The sequence below is a fragment of the Oxyura jamaicensis genome, chromosome 4, assembly GCF_011077185.1.
Source record: "Oxyura jamaicensis isolate SHBP4307 breed ruddy duck chromosome 4, BPBGC_Ojam_1.0, whole genome shotgun sequence".
In the NCBI taxonomy this organism is placed as follows: Eukaryota; Metazoa; Chordata; class Aves; order Anseriformes; family Anatidae; genus Oxyura; species Oxyura jamaicensis.
In genome coordinates, this window is record NC_048896.1 from 10,005,521 (window position 1) to 10,022,398 (window position 16,878).

At 53.4% G+C, this 16,878-nt stretch overlaps 3 protein-coding genes across 6 annotated transcripts in view; 2 read left to right on the top strand and 1 right to left on the bottom strand.

The window, feature by feature from the left end:
* Positions 1-721: 721 nt before the first annotated feature.
* On the top strand, positions 722-10,387 carry CMC4 (C-X9-C motif containing 4). Of its 3 annotated transcripts, none has more exons than XM_035325326.1 (3): positions 722-1,117; positions 5,322-5,389; positions 8,902-10,387. In XM_035325326.1, the coding sequence occupies exons 2-3, from the start codon at positions 5,332-5,334 to the stop codon at positions 9,069-9,071; spliced, it is 228 nt and encodes a 75-aa protein (XP_035181217.1). In that variant the 5' UTR covers positions 722-1,117; positions 5,322-5,331; the 3' UTR covers positions 9,072-10,387. The 3 variants fall into 3 exon arrangements, with proteins under 3 accessions (XP_035181217.1, XP_035181216.1, XP_035181215.1); XM_035325325.1 differs by lacking the exon at positions 722-1,117 and adding an exon at positions 1,137-1,202; XM_035325324.1 differs by lacking the exon at positions 722-1,117 and adding an exon at positions 4,206-4,344.
* MTCP1 (mature T cell proliferation 1) lies at positions 1,209-5,392 on the top strand. Of its 2 annotated transcripts, none has more exons than XM_035325323.1 (4): positions 1,209-3,606; positions 3,708-3,878; positions 4,032-4,083; positions 5,322-5,392. In XM_035325323.1, exons 1-3 carry the CDS (start codon positions 3,499-3,501, stop codon positions 4,077-4,079), a joined length of 327 nt encoding a protein of 108 aa, XP_035181214.1. In that variant the 5' UTR covers positions 1,209-3,498; the 3' UTR covers positions 4,080-4,083; positions 5,322-5,392. The 2 variants fall into 2 exon arrangements, with proteins under 2 accessions (XP_035181214.1, XP_035181213.1); XM_035325322.1 differs by lacking the exon at positions 5,322-5,392 and adding an exon at positions 4,163-4,302 and having other exon boundaries at positions 2,135-3,606.
* A 683-nt stretch (positions 10,388-11,070) lies between the features above and the next one.
* Positions 11,071-16,878, bottom strand: part of FUNDC2 (FUN14 domain containing 2) — a 6,268-nt gene continuing 460 nt past the window's right edge. The window contains exons 2-5 of the mRNA XM_035325321.1: positions 16,569-16,721; positions 15,835-15,910; positions 14,458-14,592; positions 11,071-13,829 (exon numbers count right to left, since the gene is read on the bottom strand). Coding sequence (XP_035181212.1) covers positions 13,752-13,829; positions 14,458-14,592; positions 15,835-15,910; positions 16,569-16,721 — 442 coding nt within the window. The 3' untranslated portion in view covers positions 11,071-13,751. The remainder of the gene's footprint in view (positions 13,830-14,457; positions 14,593-15,834; positions 15,911-16,568; positions 16,722-16,878) is intronic.

Sequence of the window (16,878 nt, forward strand, 5' to 3'; positions counted from 1 at the left end):
CCGGCACCGGGACCCCGCCGCGCCCCCCCCCCCCCGCGCCCCCCCCCCCCCTCCCCCCCCCCCCCCCCCGCCGTGCCCAGGGCAGCCCGCGCGGGCCCTCAGCCGCCGCTGCCCCGCGGGCGGGCCGGGAGCCGCTGCTGGAGGCGCGTGGTGGGGACAGCGCCACGGGCACGGCAGGGGCCGAGCCCCAAAGAGCCCAGACCCCCAAGAGTCCAAGTCCCCAAAGCCCAAAGCCCAAAAGTCCAAGTCCCAAAGCCCAGAGCCCCAAAGCCCAAGCCCCCAGGAGTCCAAGCCCCAACGCACCCAAGCCCCAGAGCCTCCAGACCCCGCGAGTCCAAACCCCAGAGCCCAGACCCCACAGAGAAGTTCCAGCGCAGGCAGCCCAGCACACAGCTCGTCCGAGCCCTGTCTCGCAGTGAGACACAGGCTGGCTTTTTGGGAAGGATCGGCTCCCACTTGGCTCCCCAAGACCCATGCACGTGGGGCCCAGCTGGCCGGCTTTGGTCCCGAGCCGTGCAGCCGTGCTAGCGCAGCTCTGTGCCCGATGCGCCGAGCCTCAGCATCGCTTCTTCCCTCGGTGCCTACATGGCAGCTGAGCTCCTCCACCAGTCTGACCCCGTCCCCCTCTAAAGCAGAACAAGGGGCTGGTCAGCACGCCGAGCTGCAGCGCTGGGGGTGGTCCGAGCTGCAGCTGGAGCAATTTCTGTCGTCGTTCTGTTAAAATATTTTAACGCACCCACTTTCAAAGCAAATAAATTATCTTCGTCACAAGGTTCAGTCCTGCTGCTGGCCACCTTCACACTTGTTCATGTGTGGTGTGGCTCAGAAAGCCATCCAGGTCCCAGAACAGCATTAAACCTCAAGGCCCGATACCGAGCTGGACAGAACTCCTGCAGGTCTTGTGGATGTCCATGGGGCTGGGCTTTAAATCTCCGCAGCCCCCAACCTCAAACTGCTCAGTTTATGCAATTATGTTGATGGCAACATTGAAATCAGCGTCCAAGGATGACACTGCAATCCTGCAAATTTGAGATGATTGGTTTTTGTTGGATGGGTTTTTCAGGGTATAGATAACGAATCGAGCAATATCAGGAAGTTTTTACAACTTGCTTTGACTGTAAGTAAGCTCACTTCTCTCAACTCTGTCTTCCTCCAGGCTCTTTTATTGCTTTCTGATAAAATCAGCAAAAAGTAGGAATCGTGTAAGTTTTTCCCGTCTTGACGTTTTAGGTGCAGTTGTCTAAGCGCATGCTTTCTCAAAGCTCCTGTTCCTTTCGTATGTTCGAGTTCCAAAGACAGGCCTGTCGCACTTCAGACCCAATTGGTGGTTTTGCCCAACCTCAACATTTTATTTGTGGCTCCACCTGGGCCCCCTCGTAACAGTCTTAGAGACTGGAGAAAAGCGAGGTCAGACCGAGCCTGTGAACTCTGGCAACTGAACTCAGAGCTGTGGAGCTCGGAGGAAGTTTGGGTCAAATTACTGGGGCAAAGACCAAAAAGGCGATGTTACCCGCTGCCCATTCTGCACGGTGTCTGCATGAGCCCTCGTTCTGTCGGCCCTGTACCTCTCACTGCCACCGTGCTCATACACAGGAAACACAGAGATACGTGCGGTGCTTTAGTCCTCAGCAAGGCTGATCCAGGTTAGTACTTGGATAGGAGACCTTCCGGGAGAGCTCACTTGCTGTAGGAAGCGGTGGTGTTCACTTACTGGGCAATATTTTTCCAGACCTGAATCAATATTGAGCTGACAACATCTTCTTGTGCTGGGGATGATGAGCTGTGGAAATTCCAGCTTTGAGCGGGGTATGAAAGCAAGTTTGTGAGCATTTTTGGTCATGATGGAGCTTTTGGCATTATACCACAGAGTAGGAGAGTGTCCTGGCCAAATTCCAGCCTGGGTAATTACATTCTGCTGACTGAAAGTGAGCAGTGGCGATTGCTGCGCTGCACTGTTGGGCAAAGTGATTTCCACACGTGGGCTTACATTTGTAAAGCAACTTAGGGTGAAGCAGAACGACTAGGACTTGCAGAGATGTCCCTTTAACCCTCGCAGCTCGTTGCCGAAGGCCTCGTGAGGCTTGTCAGTCTGCTGTCACATTCCTTTAAGTGCCGGCTGCCGGGGCGTTGCCTGGCATGGCTGTAACCCCCCACGGGATGGTCTGCAGAGCTTTCTGTAACACACACGCATTGCCACACGTCAAGCAAGGAAGCAAACAGAATGGGAGAAAAAGAAATAATAAAGGAACGCTCCAAGTTTTCCTTGTTGTAGATGGCAATACCGTGAGAGTGCTGGTCAGGCTGATCCGTGGGCGGTGTTTGGTGTTCAGAAACGCTCAGCGGTCCTTAGGCTGGGAAAGGCAGAGAACCGCTGGTGTAAGATAGAGGAGGCAGCGTGGACGTGTGTTTCCTGTTGTGTTTGTACCCCAGTGTATAACATTATTTTTCTCTCCCTGACCTTCCCTGCTTTATTTTGTACCCAGATTTTCTTGCTTCTGTCCGAAACACGCCTTATAACTCCACGAGTTCTCGGAAGCTCACTGTGTTTCACTGGGACAGGAGTATTGCAGCTGCTTGGTAGCAGGACGATGTTACATGTATCGCAGCCTAATTCTCTTCTGCTTTAAACCTAGATAAAGAATGAAGACTGTCTGTACCGTTTTGATTACCTCTTCTAGGGTTCAAAGAGAGAATCATTTTCCCTGACCTCCACTTGCCAATGGCTCAGCTTGCTCTAACTGGCACCCAGACAAACTTGCCGTTAAACAAACATTCTGGGAGGAAGAACCGCCTCCATGTCCAAAATTCCTTTGCCCCTGCTGCTATCGTTGGCTCTCAGTAAGCACCCAAAATCTGAACTACGCAGAGTAACACGAGCTGTTCACGAGAAGCCTGTGTATGAACGGACAATGCTGCTACCCTCATAGGAGATGAGACCAAGGACCCTGCACAATGACAGCTCTGCAAGATCCAAATGTGAGAGCCAAGCGTACGGAGTCTCATGCTTTGTCTCCAGAGTGATCCTCGTTCTTGTTAAGCTAATCTCACCCGTTGTCGCAAGTTTTGCTTTTGGGATTTAGACCATCATTAGCCACGGAACTCCTGCGTGAATCACTTTTTTTCTTCTTTTTCTTTCTTTTTTTCCTATGTGACACGAAGACTGTTAATAGGACTGTTAGCGGAACAAGCCAAGCCCATATTCACAGGGTTTAACTGTGTACCTATAGCACCTTTTGCCCCAGAATGCCTTACCGACGCCACATAGCGCGCACGCCCCGGCGTACAACCTGCCGTGCAGCCTCCTCTCGCGTAGGCATCACCTTAGTCCCGCAGGCTGCCTTCTAGGGACCCTTCAGCACTTAGCACCCCCCCCAGTAAGTCAGACGCCGCCCCGAGGTGCCTTTCAGGTCCGAGAGCTTTCTCCGTGCCCAGAGCTAAGGAGCCCACGCGCGCGCCGATGCCGCACACCTGACGGAGCGCCGAGGAGCGGCCGAGGGCATGGCAGAAGGAGGGCATGCGGGCGCTCCTCCCGTCCGCCTGTGGGTGCGCCGCGTGGGTGTTTACTGCGATGAGCACCGCAAAACGTGGCTCGTGGCTGCGGAAGAGGCAAGTGGGCGTTGGGCTTCGCCGTGGTTGTGGCTTTGATGTTGCAGGTGCCTCTGCTGCATTGCCAGTAACTGCCTCCTCTCTCTGTTGCTCTCCCCCAGGAGGAAGGTATGCTGAGGGCTCGGATCCAAAGAGTTCAGGTTCCCCTGGGTGAGGCGCTGCGACCCAGCCAGCTCCCCCCATCCCGGCTGCCTCATATGTGGCAGCTGTCCCAGGGTGAGCAGTACAGGGATAGTAACTCTCGCGTTTGGGAGATAGAGCACCATCTCATGGTAAGGATGGTGGCGACAATAGACCATAGTCATTCCTGTTTGTGAAGTCATTTGAGATCCTTGAGGGACGGCAGAGGACTGTTGTTTTATTGAAGTCCGTTAGCTCAGCCCCGGTAACTGTAGACGTATTGAACTTTTCCTTGTCGCTTACAGCTCGGTGGTGTTGAAGAACTGCTGCTTAAACTCGTGCCTGGTGATTAATCTGGTACGTGGAGACATTACCCCTGCTTTGTACTGTGCTGTTTATCCCCGGTCCTTCTTTAATGCCAATTTTTGTCTTTCAGGAGCAGTCGCTCTAGGAAGATGTCCTTGTATGTTTTGTACAATAAATGATTCTCTCTCCACTGAAATGCAGCCACCCCTGGGGTGGAGGCACTTAAACAACACACAGCAACATCACACGAGAGTTAGGACAGGCAGTGAAGAGGAGTATCGTGTCCAATTGAAACATCAGGGGGAGTCCTAGGTAGGCAGAATGGAATTGCCCTAAGTGGAGTTTGGCCAGGATGCTGGAAGTAATGTCCTAGCGGTACTGCCCAGTGCTGCGGGATGGTGAACGACCAGAAGGTTGAAAGGCAGCACCTCCCCAGCTCTGGGCAGGGGCAAGAGCTGAACTGTGGCTCTGGGGGAGCACACGTCCCACCACCACTTTCAGCCACAGCCATGCTTTCCCTTAGAGGTCTCTCATCCAACTGCTGCTCCCACCAGCTTCTGCTTCGCTTTTGATTTGAGATCACGGTTACAGGCGTCACAGCTGCAGAAAGTCAAATTGATTGTCTGAAATCCTGCTTTTCGGGGATGTGATTGTGGTGGAGCTGTTTCTTTTGGGGGGAATTCCGAGAGGATTTCTCCTGCAACGAAAAGCCCCTTTGTTGTTGTTGTTTTTACAGCACATACGTACCTACAGTGTTTTGTTGTATTTTTCCCCTAAACTCCTCCTCCAGATGCAGCTACATGGGTAACACCAAGCTCCCGGACGTGTAGAGCTCGCAGAGAGGGCTTTTACACAAACACATGTTTCAGCATAAGGTTTAGGGGCATCGAACCGTTAAAAAGGACAGGCACGTTCATTTCAGTCGCTGTTGGAATCTTTGCGCTTCCAGGTGGAGCAGGACACATTCTGACCAGAGGAAAGCAAAAGGCCTCCAGTCACAGCAGTGTCAAAGCTCCCCGTACTCACTGCCTGCATCCTTTAGCCAGACAGAGCTGTCACGTACGGAGGCCGCTAATGAGTTGCCCCTGGGAGAGGGGTGCTGTGAACGCCGTGTGTTCACTGGCAGGCTGGGGAACCCCTGTCTGTGTTGGCAGGCATCAGTAGGTGCTTTCTGAACTGTCTGTGGTAGAGAGGCAAATTGGGAACTCTAAAGCCAGGGCTGTAAGACAGTGTCTTTCCCTCCCACCCCCAAACATTATTTCTACAGTAACGTTTTCCTATCATTTTAGTTCTCTGAACATGTCCCAGAAGGATCCCTGCCAGAAACAAGCCTGTGAAATACAGAAATGCTTGCAAGGTACCAAGTGTCATTTTGTCTTTTTGGTGTCTGGAGTTTTGGTGGAACTTGATTCTTTTAACCTAACCCAGCTCTCCTTTCACCTTGAGGAGGAAGCAAGCAAGCACATGAGGGTGACCTGATTGCAAAGCGAACCAAATTACAATGTCTGGTTTTAAGAGAGTTCCGTTGTGCTCGGTTGTAAGTGACGAGACACCATTAGTACAAAACGGAGCGTTTGTAACAGCAAAGTGTTTATTTCTGACGGAGCGTTCTCCTTGCCAGTAGTGAGAGCCTCTGTGTAGTCTTGGGACCGAGCTGTAGGCGGGGAGAGCTAGACATTATAATAAGCTCTCTTGCAGAGTGGGTAGTGAGGCAGTGGGCGGATTGCAGAAGACTGCGGAGTGTTTAGCTCGAGGCGTATCTTAAGAGCAGGTCAGACAGATGTCTGGCAGGAAGAGATGTGGTATATGTGATCTGGCCTCAAGGTAGGAGATGGACCGGTGTCCTCCGGAGACCTTTCACAGCTGTTTTGTAATAGCTTAGCCAGATATTTGTAGGGAAGGGGGAGATGATGTGATAATGTGCTTTGGGAGCCTGAGTTGGGGAGAGCAGGTTTGTTACTTGCAGAGAAAAATATTTCTTAAAAAAATTGGTTGCTTCTTGGAAAACAACTTGCCCTGTAGAACAAGTAAGATAAAACATTCCCGTGTGCCAAGACAGCTCCGCCTCGTGGGAAGAAGTTCTTCCTAACCCACCTGGCAGAGCCCTAACCGTGCGCTGAGCCTCTCAGGAACTCACTGCGGTACCCAGGGCAGACAGGCAAGAGGCTGGCAGTGCCACAGCTCAGGCAGCCAAGGCAGTGCCACGACAACTCATTTCTGCCTTTAATTTGTCTGCAGACTGCAAGCAGGTGGCTGAAATACAGAGATTTGGGTAGGAGACGTGGGGAAGCAGAGGGATGGCTTTGCAGCCTGCTGCAAACACGGAGATTGCAACCAGTGCAGCTGCCACAACAGCCCCTGCTGGCTGGGGGAATGGCACAGGGGGAAAGCATCTGGGAGAAAGTAGGGAAAAGCAAGTCAGCCAGGTCGATGTCTGTTTTTCCCAGGATTGTTTTTTGGAAGCTGTGTTCAGCTCAAAGCAAGGGCTCAACTAATCCCCTCCCTGTGTGAATACACTGCCTGATTCGTTCCCACTGTCCCGATAGTTTGAAGCGTTCTTGTGGCAGCCTTCTCTCCCCATAGTAACTGCACTTAAAAGCTAATGTTTATCAGCGTTGTGGTCCCAGCTATGACAATGCTATTTTCATAACAGTCGTGGAGGTTACTCCGAGTGTTTTACCTGCGTAGGTTTGTGTACAGATTTGATCTGACCGGTTAAGTGTTAGCAGAGAAGCTTCTAGATGCTGCTACGCGCACGCCCCCATCCTCCACTTCTCTAGCTAACGTTCTGGAGTGCTGTTGTGCGTGCATTTCCCTGCTGTGATATTGCCTGAGCTGCACAGATGAAGCAGCTGAGTTGACAGACAGCGAAGCAATTTTTCCTGCAAGAATTAATTTAATAGAGGATGTACACAGAGCATTAGCTGACTAATACCCACAGTGTATGCCGTGCGGAGGATGAGGGCAGGAGCAGGAGCACTGGGAGATGCTGGCTTTTCTGAGCCCGCTGTTTTGCAGTGGGTCATTGTTTCAAAAGATCTTGCCTGCTTCCTCTGTGAGACTGAATGCCCACTGTAAATCTTTTTTGTGTTCTGCTGTCCACTGTATAACTAACCATTGTGCTTTACAGGAATGCATCCCTGACGGATAGCAGGGTGTGCCTGAACGTAGCAGTAGTTCTAGAAACAAACCTGCACAGGCACAGGAACGGTTAGGCAAGCCCTCGGAGCACTCATCGTAGGAACCTTATGGCAGAGAGAGATTAGCTTTCCTTTCCAAGGACCTGCCACACCTAGGTTGCCAGCTTCTTCGTCTCGAACCCAAGGGAGAGCAGCAGGGCCTTTGAGCAGGTGGATGGAGCTGCAGGTATCCTTCCCAAGCCACCTGGAGCTGTTAGTCTTAGTTTCCTAGGGCCTGGCAGAAGCCCTGCTGGGTCTGAGCCCCAGCTGCTGCAGGTAACTGGTGAGGGCCAGGTGAGGCTGGGCGCTGAGACCAGAGCACCTCCGCTGTAAGTTAAGGGTAATCTGGAAGTGACCGTGGCCAGCCAGGCCTGCAAAGGGCTCGCCTTTGGGATCCCTGGGCAGGCTCAAGCCTTTTTTTTGTACAAAGCAGTAACATCACTGAAGCCTTTTTCTCAGGGGTGACCTCTGTGCTTGTATTACACGTCCCTCACAAACCCTAGTAGGGAATTCAGAGCCCCGAGCTCCGAGCAGGCTGCTTTGCCCCTTAAAAGAGGGCACTCTCCAGCTGGCACGACGTTTGCTGCCGCTCCTTTTAGTCCTCCAAAGTCAGCGGTGGGGATGAGCGTGGCCGTGCAGTCTGTGCTGCTCGCCCTTGCGGCAGAGGCGGGTGTCCCTGCGCCCCTCCGCAGGCCGGCAGGCAGGCAGGGGGCCACACGAGCCACCCGCGGCCTGCTCGCCTAGCCCGGGGCTCCCCTCCCGAGCCGGCCCCACAGAGCTCAGCGTCACACCGCCGCGCTGCCCGGATAGCGGCGTCAGGCAAGGGGCGAGAGCTGAGCGAGGCACCTGAGCCGCCGGCACAGCGGGAACCTCGCTGAGCCTGAAACAAAGGCAGTACCGAGGAGGCGCAGGGATGTGTGCTGTGAACACCCAGTCACGGTGGGACAGGGCTAGCAGCCCGTTCAGCCCGGTGTCCCCTCTCTGCCAGTGTCCGAGAGCAGGTGCCTAGGAAGGAAAGGGAGAGGACAGGTCCCAGCGGTGTGGCTGAGGGGCTGCCTGAGCTGGAGGGGGAACCCTTATGTGGAAGGGGGCCATGCCGCTGCCTCCCTGCCCTCCGTTTCAGCTGCCGGCAGCCGGCTGGCTTACACTCCTGGCAGGCTGCGGGGCTCCCTGCTAACCGCATCCTGCCCCTGGCAGCAGCAGGAGGGCTGCAGCCACACGCCCCACCCCTTCCTTTGGCCAGCCCCACAGGGATGACGGGCCCGCTCGTCCCCATTTATACCAGCACCTCTTTGGGTGCCCTTAGACGTTGCAAACCTTGTCACGACACGGCAGCAGAGTGGAAGAGCAGGGATCACACGATCCAGCTTGAAAGCACACAGGCTAAAGAAAGTAGGGAGCAAAGGGCAGCCGTTAGGGAAGCCTCATTCCTGCTGGAGTGGTGAGGTAGCCACAAAACCGGGGGACAGAAGGTGCTCCATCCAGATCAGCAAGGCTGCATTAGCATTGCGTTAGACAGCTGACACCAAGGAGAGACTTTTTTTGTAGAGCAGGAAAGTGACAAAATGCCTGTCAGCAGTTCTTGCCTGTCAGAGCAGCACACTGCCCAGCATCCAAAGGCTAGACACAGCCCCTCGGGGTCAGCACCGGTTCCCCTGTGTAGACTTTGTGTCTCCTTTCTATTTTCCAGCGAACAACTACGTGGAGTCTAAGTGTGCAGCTGTGCTTCAGGAGATGCGGAAGTGCTGCGCCCGGTACCCCAAGGGCCGCTCCATCTGTTGTTCAGGTTTTGAGAGAGAAGAAAGAGAGAGAGAAAAGCTTAAGACTATTTCAGAAGGAATTCCTCCACCACCTCAGTAACACAATGCAGCTCCGGCAGGTGCGAGAGCACGGACTCACCTGCAGAGCCCACGTGTGTTTTTTTCCGAGCCTTCTCCAGACTTTCAGGAAAGCCAGAAGGCTCCTAGAACACACCATCCCGTGCACCAAAAAGTATAACGCAGTACCAAGAGATGGCCTGGTTACCAGACTGTATTTTCTGTACCAAAACATCATCTACATTGTCTTCGCATTGCGACTGTGTCTGTGAAAAATCGGTTTGATGTTTTTAGAATGCTTACCTTACTCTAACCCATCCTCGCTCTCAAAATGGAGGGCTGGAACCAAGTTACTCTGGCTTCTAGAGTGGGAGGTACAGGAAATGTGCTCATAAGAGTGAGTTTAAGCGTGACACATAAAACAAAGTCCATCTTGACACCGCAGAGGTATTGCTGCCATCATGCAGTAGTTCCAGACAACATTCACCTGTCCAGTGGTTCAAGCTCAAGAACGGGAATCAGGTCCGGGGTTCGTTCCTAGGTTTTGCATAGCTCATGAGTGACTACACGTCACTTTGCCTAAGTGCCTCACTTTCCCACTGGACAGGGTTTTGATTACTATATTTGAATTGCCTACACGCTGCTATTTGCATGACAATAAAGATGTTACAGGAACATTATTTCAGGGATTGCTACAGGAATAGGATTTTTTTAAAAAAGCAATATTCATTTGGAAAATCTGACTGTTGATATAAAATTTATAAATTTCTGTATAATTGAAGACCTTTAAGCAATATGTTATAAATCCAGCGTAATTCAGCGCGCTGGTACCCAGGGGCCTATCACAAAGCCCTGGGCTAGATCCAAGAACCGACTTAGGTGCCACTTCCTGAACAAGCAGTTGGAGGCACCCACTTTTGGTACAGCATTTCAGACTCACACACAAACCGTCTGTGTCTGGACCCCAGGGAGAGATGGCTTTTCAGAAGCGCTCACCTGTGCAGCAGAATTTCCTGTGACCTGTAGGAAGAGCTTGGTAGACAGGTTCCTGCATCACCTTTTAGAGCTGCCTACGTCTCTCCGTCCACTGTAGCAGGAGTCCAGGCACCTCAGTGGGTGCCAAGTCCAGGGCACCCACATACCAGACTTTGAACCCACTAGGCCACTAACTCTGTCATTAGATCTAGCCGTAAGGACTTTTGTGCTGTGATCAAGTACAATTAATTATGAAATACAGCTTCTATAAACAGACCACTGTAGTCTAGGCACAATAGATGAGTGTATTGAAGCCTAGAAGAGCAAACCATCTGTATTCACTGCTCTGAAATACCATAATACAAAATAAATGACTGGAACAAATTGCAGTCTCGGTGTGGTTGTTTATTGAGAACCCAGCATAGCTGTAAGCCGGGCAGCTTGGCTGCTGTTCACTGTCCAGAGCTACATGTGACATTATCGTGTTTAAATAGAAGCTGCTTGGTATTTTCACAGCCTGGGCTCGGAATATTTCAGGGCTAGCCTTACTGGACAACAAAACAGAGGTGTGGCAGGGTGGCCAGTGCTCTTGAGAAGCAGTAGAGAATCACGACAATGATGTGAAGCAGCTCAAACACTTGACAAGCAGCTCATTTTTCCCTCTTGCCCGATCTGAGCAAGAGAAAGAAAATCAGTAATACATGATAAAATATGTAGGCTTCTGTTGCACCTATTAAAAAGTCTTTGCTCTACCTGAATAGAAATGGGCATGAAGACAAACTCCATGAGCAAGGAACCCCTGAAGCCAGGCTGGCAGCAGAATCGCCTCCTGCCCCAGAGGCATCCCAACTTCTGGGAGCTTGGGCGATGGGTGCCAGGATCACCAGGTAGAGGGATTTGTTAAGGCAGCTCACCCTCAGCCAGGGTCACCTGCAGAGGAGGGGAGGCTGGTCATCCTGTGCCACCAGACCGGCTCCAACTGCACCCACGAGTAAAATGCAACACGCAGGGCGAGGCGAAGACACAACGCGCTGGTTCCCGAGAAGCCAACAGACCTCACACGGAAATTAGAGCAAAACTTTAATAAAATATCACTTCAACAAGCATTTACATACAATATATAAAAAGACTTCAAAAGCCTAGTGTGTTTTAAACCTTCCCATACTGGTTCAGATGTCAGAAGTTGTTGAAACGAGACCAAAAGGAGCAAGTGTGTTGGGGAGTGTGGGGGGGAACACCTCATCTTGGCACCTGCAGCAATGAAAATGCACTGCCACAGAGCATCAAGATCTCCAGCGTGGGCACGCAGCGTCAAACAGTGCCAGCTGTGAGCCCGACACCGGCACAGCAGAAAGATTTGCCAGATGCTGATGTCCTTGTGCACTCCCTGCCTGTGCTCACACCAAACTCAACGTGAATTTGTCTCAACTACTCGCTTCCTGCGGGAACTGAGACGTTTTGGCTCCCTCTCCGGGCCATTCCTCTCCATAGCAGCAAGTCGGGACCCTGTGGAGCAGGATCCAGTACACCCCGCCCTGGAAAGGGCAGAAAGCGACTCATCTGAGCTTGACAACAGCCCTAAGGTCTGCTCGTGATTTACTTGGAACTTCGCCGTTGGGAAAGATTTGTAAGGAACAGCGCACCTCGGTAGAAGCGGGGTTAGGCAGCACACCAGGCAGAGGGGAAGCAATGCTGTTTCCCTACAGGAACAAGACATGCTCTGCAATACAAATGTATTAATGCAGCCACATCCAGCTGTGCAGGGTTACTAAAAAAAGAAAACACTTCTGTCACTCCACTCCCAAACACCGACTTATCAAGGACCTATTTGCTGCATCGCATCACTCCTGCAGCCCTTGATGGCTTTCCTAAAAGTCATCGTTAAAAGGACGTGAGCCCAGCTGCTCCTTTATTCTCCCTGGCCACATAGGGTGGGACAGGAGCAAAGACACCGATTTATGTTTCTTACTACTGCAGCCTCTCTTCATATCCAGAAGGTGAGAAAACCTCAACTAAATCGAAGTGTTGCCATGCTGACACTTCAATCAGAAGTGAAAGAAAATGAAAGAAAATGAACAAGTGCCTGTGCTCAGCCCAAAACCTCTGGGGGCAGAACCCACTGCTCCAGCCCTTCCAGCAGCTCTTTGCGGAAGAGTCCCCATTGTACCCACTCCAAGCCAACAATCTATGTTCAGAACGGCATCACACGACCCACGAGATGGGGTGCAGCTGCTGACCACTGTGTCCCGGGCACCCACGCCCATCACTGTTCTCTAGCGTGTTCCCCGTGAAAGGTGGGCTTCACATCAACGTTCTGGGCAAGAACACGTGCGTGTACCTGCTGGAGGACATCGCCCTACATCTTGCAAGTCCCCACACTCTGCGAGGTGCTAGTGCCAACCACGCACAGCCAATGCAGAACACCTCTAAGATTTTTTTTAAAAAACTTTTTTTCATTTTTCTTGTAGGTTAGAGTTCTGCTCTGCACACAACTGCACCGGGCCAGACCCCCCCATGACCACCTGAGCTCTGCATCTGGGCTGCCTCACCACCTGCAGAAGGGCTACAGCCCTTGGAAATAAGCAAGGGGATTAAGCAAGCAGGGTTTTTTTTTGTGGAAATGGTAGTCAAAGAAGAAACAAAACCAAGGCAAGGAGCATGGAAATGATCTACTCCTACGGGGGCACACCCATTTTTCCCCACCCTTTCTGTTATTTACAGTACCCTGTTTTTGCATGCAGAGTGACAGGTAAGCAGGCAGGCTGAGCTGCTCCGCATAGCGTCTTCGTAACCACAGCCTCAGGACGGGGGAGAAACAAATGGGAGTCGTTGCCAAATGCACTCAAAGGATTCTGCGAGTCCCAGGAGACGCTGCAGGAAGGCAGCTGCCCCCTGACCACGGCAGCCACCAGGCAGCCTGACACAGACAGGGCGAGCACCCCAGGAGCCTGCCCAGCACAACAAGAGCGCCTCAGCACAAGGCTGACAGCCAGCAAGAGAGAAAGGAGCTCTACGGTGCGGGAAGTGTGGTGACTTTCAGAACACGGGATAAGGAGAGAGTCTGGAGAGCCACCCGTGGTGCTCAGTTTCCATCTGCAGTGCCAGAGCTGCACTTCCAGTAAGGGCTATAAATAACAGAGACGAGGAGCCAAAGAGCCACCCACGTGCAGGGCAGGGGGAGGGCAGAACCCCACCGCCACACAGAGCACAAACATGCTCCTCATCCACGCAGCCTACGCTGCCCCCGACACCGCTGCAGCCACTCCAGGACACGCAGCAGTATCTGCATTTCAGACCCAGCTCTGCATAGAGGGAGGCACAGGCTTTCCAGGTACTGGAGCAGAGAAAGTGCAAGCTAAACAGCAGTCAGCAGCTGGCAGCTGTTGTACACACGCACTGGCAGACAAATGCACAGGTCCTGGACACCTGAAAAGAAGCGCGTTTAAGAGATGTCTCTGCCACTACATGTTTATGAGGCTGCAAGGCATCTGAGAACTTGGGACTGGGTGTATTTGGAGGGGAGAGAAATCACAATGATGCACTGCAAGTCAAAAACTTTCAGGCCAGTCCCAGCACCCAGACAGGTAAAAGCTGGAAGTCAGAAGCAGTGTTGAAAGAAATAAGGGCTGGAACCTGTGAGCAGGGGGCTGAGCCTGCTGGAAACATCCACTGACTTTTACATGAAAGGGAACGGGAAGGACAGGAGGGCAAGGGAGGCTGGGCACGAAGGGAGAGTCAACCGTAGTTCCTAGGAAGCCATTCCAAGCAGAAATCCTCCAGCAAATCCTCCAGTCAGGATAACGTTCTTCTTCAGAAATATGATCACCTAAGCATGGGAGAGAAGAGCCAAGAGTGTTCTCCAACAGCAGCAGCCACTCACCCCCCTCCCCACCGTAAGGCACCTCTCAGGCTGTTCCTTTCAGGTGGGCAACACTGGGAGAGTGCTGACTGCTCAGCACCAGCCCAGCATCCTCCCTAACGGCCTCCCTGCTGTATGTGTGGCACCCGAACTGTGAAACAGTCCCAGCACAGCCCGGATCCTCTGACAGGTGCTGTGCAGCTGAGCCTGACAGAAGGGCTGCTGGTGGCACGTGTGAGTCAGATCAGGCTATGGCAGAGCCCGGAGTAACCAGGCCTCTCCGCCGCCAGACCTGCTTAGCTTTCCCTCTCAGCCTGCAGAGATGCTTCTCGAGCTCCCCACAATCCCAGAACATTTTCTTCCAACCCCAAGGACTTTGCCACAACAAATGGTGAGTAGGCGTCACGCCTAGAAGACGCCCTGTCTGCCTCAAATCCCTGTAGGTAACTTTGCCATCTCACTAGTTCTGCTTTTACACAAGCACTCCCTCCTTGTATTTGCAGGGTGGAGGATCCACAGGAGCCCAGAATTCAATCCTGTTTCCTGCTGTGCCTCCGGCAGGGCACCTGCACACACCCTGGAAGAACTGTCTCACCTCATCCACTCTGCTTTTCACTTCTGGAGACATTTTGTTACCGCTGCTGTGAAACTTCAGCTGCTGCTTGGCTTTGTTCACATCCCGTTCCACTAGCTTCCAGTCCACTTTGATGTACCCTGTGTGGTTTGCGATCTGGAATGTTGAGGGGTGGAAAGAAAGCTCCTGGAGTGAAATCCTGGCTAAAAAGAATCCCCCTGCCCACCCACCCCTTCCCTGACCAACGCCGCCCCCACACCCTGGACCAGCAGGCTGAGAGAAGCGCACAAGCTCAGGAACTGGACAAAGCACCATGCCTGTGGTTATGTTTGTCCTGCAACATCTGCCTCCCGCAGTAATCCTCTAACAGAAGGGCGCACACTGCAGCTTAGCCCGTGTCAGCCTCTCTAGTGTAAAGCTGCCCCCCCTTCCCCCCCACAGCTGCCACATACGTCGCTGGGACGCTCGGCAGCTCTCCTGCTGCTGCGGGTGGACGCTGCTATTAATAGCCTGTTCCTCCCGAGTATTCCATCTGGTCAGGATGATTCAACGGGGTGAAACCCTCCCTGCTCAGAGCGAGCCTTTGGCTTTTAGCAGAACAAGTGGAACCAGAAGAGTGAGAACGAGTCGCACGAGATGCAGCGCCCTGGGAGCAAACCACCAAAGACTGCTTGCTGCATGAGGTCTGAGAGCTTTCTGCCTCCTGCAGGATATACGGACTCGATTTCAGCATCTGAGAGGCTCCCCTCAGTTTCTGAATACTTAGAAACCAGAAGAAACGGCTGGAGAAAATGGCCTAGGTACAGCTGCCAGCTGACCAGCCCCTCCTGCAGCAGCGGTGCAGATCACCATGGCCGAAGCTTGCTTCCATTCTGCTCAGATGCCTCTGCAGCAACAGCACCCGCGTGCCTCGGCCTGGCCTTTGTTAGCCAGCCCCAGGCAGACAGCACCTCTCAGCAATCCTGAAGCTTATGATCCCGCTTTGCTGCTACTAAAGTAGGGAGGAAATTCATTCAGGGATTTGAACTGGCCCTCCGAGACATCAGCAGCAGTCAGCCGCAAAACTTCAACAAGTCTTTGCAGACCGACAGACTGAATCAGTTCTGGCTATTATGAGCTGAGAAGTACCCCTGAGGTGATCTAGGGTGCTTTTACGATGTTCTAATGTAATTCCATGAGCAGCATTTGAGCATGTCTCCAGTTCTAACATGCTTTATTTATGCTGCCTGTGGAGATGGGGCATCGACCTGTGCCAGGGAACATACGCCCAGGGCACACAGAGCCTCTGGCAGAGCAGGGAGCTGACCCCACACGTCCCAACAAGTAAGGAGCACTAAGACAACCCTTCCTCCCCACCGACAGCGTTCTCACAAAGCCTGGCCCTCTCTTCATACATACCTGAAGCAGGAAAAAGCCACCTCCCACTGCCGTTGCTGCCAGCTTGCCAACTTTCTGGAAGATGAATCCAGTGCACCTGCAAGTCAACCAGGATCCAGTGAGGAGAACATGACACCAAACACATGCACATCACGCATCCTACAGCCAGGTCTGCCTTCGGGGCTGATTGCTGAAGGCTTGGGGACAGGCTGGCTGGGAGCAGAAGGCCACAGGCAAGCAGAAAAAAGGAGGAGGATTTGTGCCTGGCCAGAAGTGACACTTGGCAGCTCTTTACTTCTCACTACAGCCTTTCAGGCTTTCACAGCTTTGATTCTTATCTCTTCAACATCGTGCTCTCCCAAAAGCATAGTCGGAAACACATGACTTAACCACAATCAGCGCGTGATTTCGGTGCTTTTTTTAACAGGTATCACCTCCCGGAGATCCAGCAGCACACCTGCTGCTACTCCACGAAGGAGCACGGGAGGCAGACCACAAGGCTGGCTTCACTGCGGCCCAAGCAAGCAGCACTTTTACTTCTCGTTCCTTTTGCAAGCAGGCAGAAGAGCCCTAAGGCTGTGCGGCTCTCCGGGCAGGGCTGCGCTTTACCAGCACGGACACCACGGCAGCCACCAGCGCCCCAGCGAGCACCGACCCCCGCTCAGGCGTGCGGCAGGAGCCTGCTGTTTGCCGTTAGGGCCCGGCCCTGGCAGGGCTCCCCCCGCCGCTCCCCCGGTGCCCCCGGTGCCGCTCACCAGCCGGTGAGGCCGCCGATGACGAGCTGCGTGGCCACGTTGTACTTCTCCGCGCTCGACCCCGAGCTGGGCGCGAACACCCTGCGCCACCACGGCCGGCTCTTGGCGTACTCGGACAGCTCCAGCACGGTGAACGCGTCCTCCGGCCGGCCTGCGGGGCACCCAACACACCGCACACCATCGCATCACCGGCCGGGCCGGGCCGGGCCGGGCCGGGCCGGGCCTAACCGGGCCGGGCTCGCCCGTCGCCCCCCCACCCAGGCCCCGCCGTCGCCATGGCAACGCGCCCGCCCCGCGCCCCGCCGCCCAC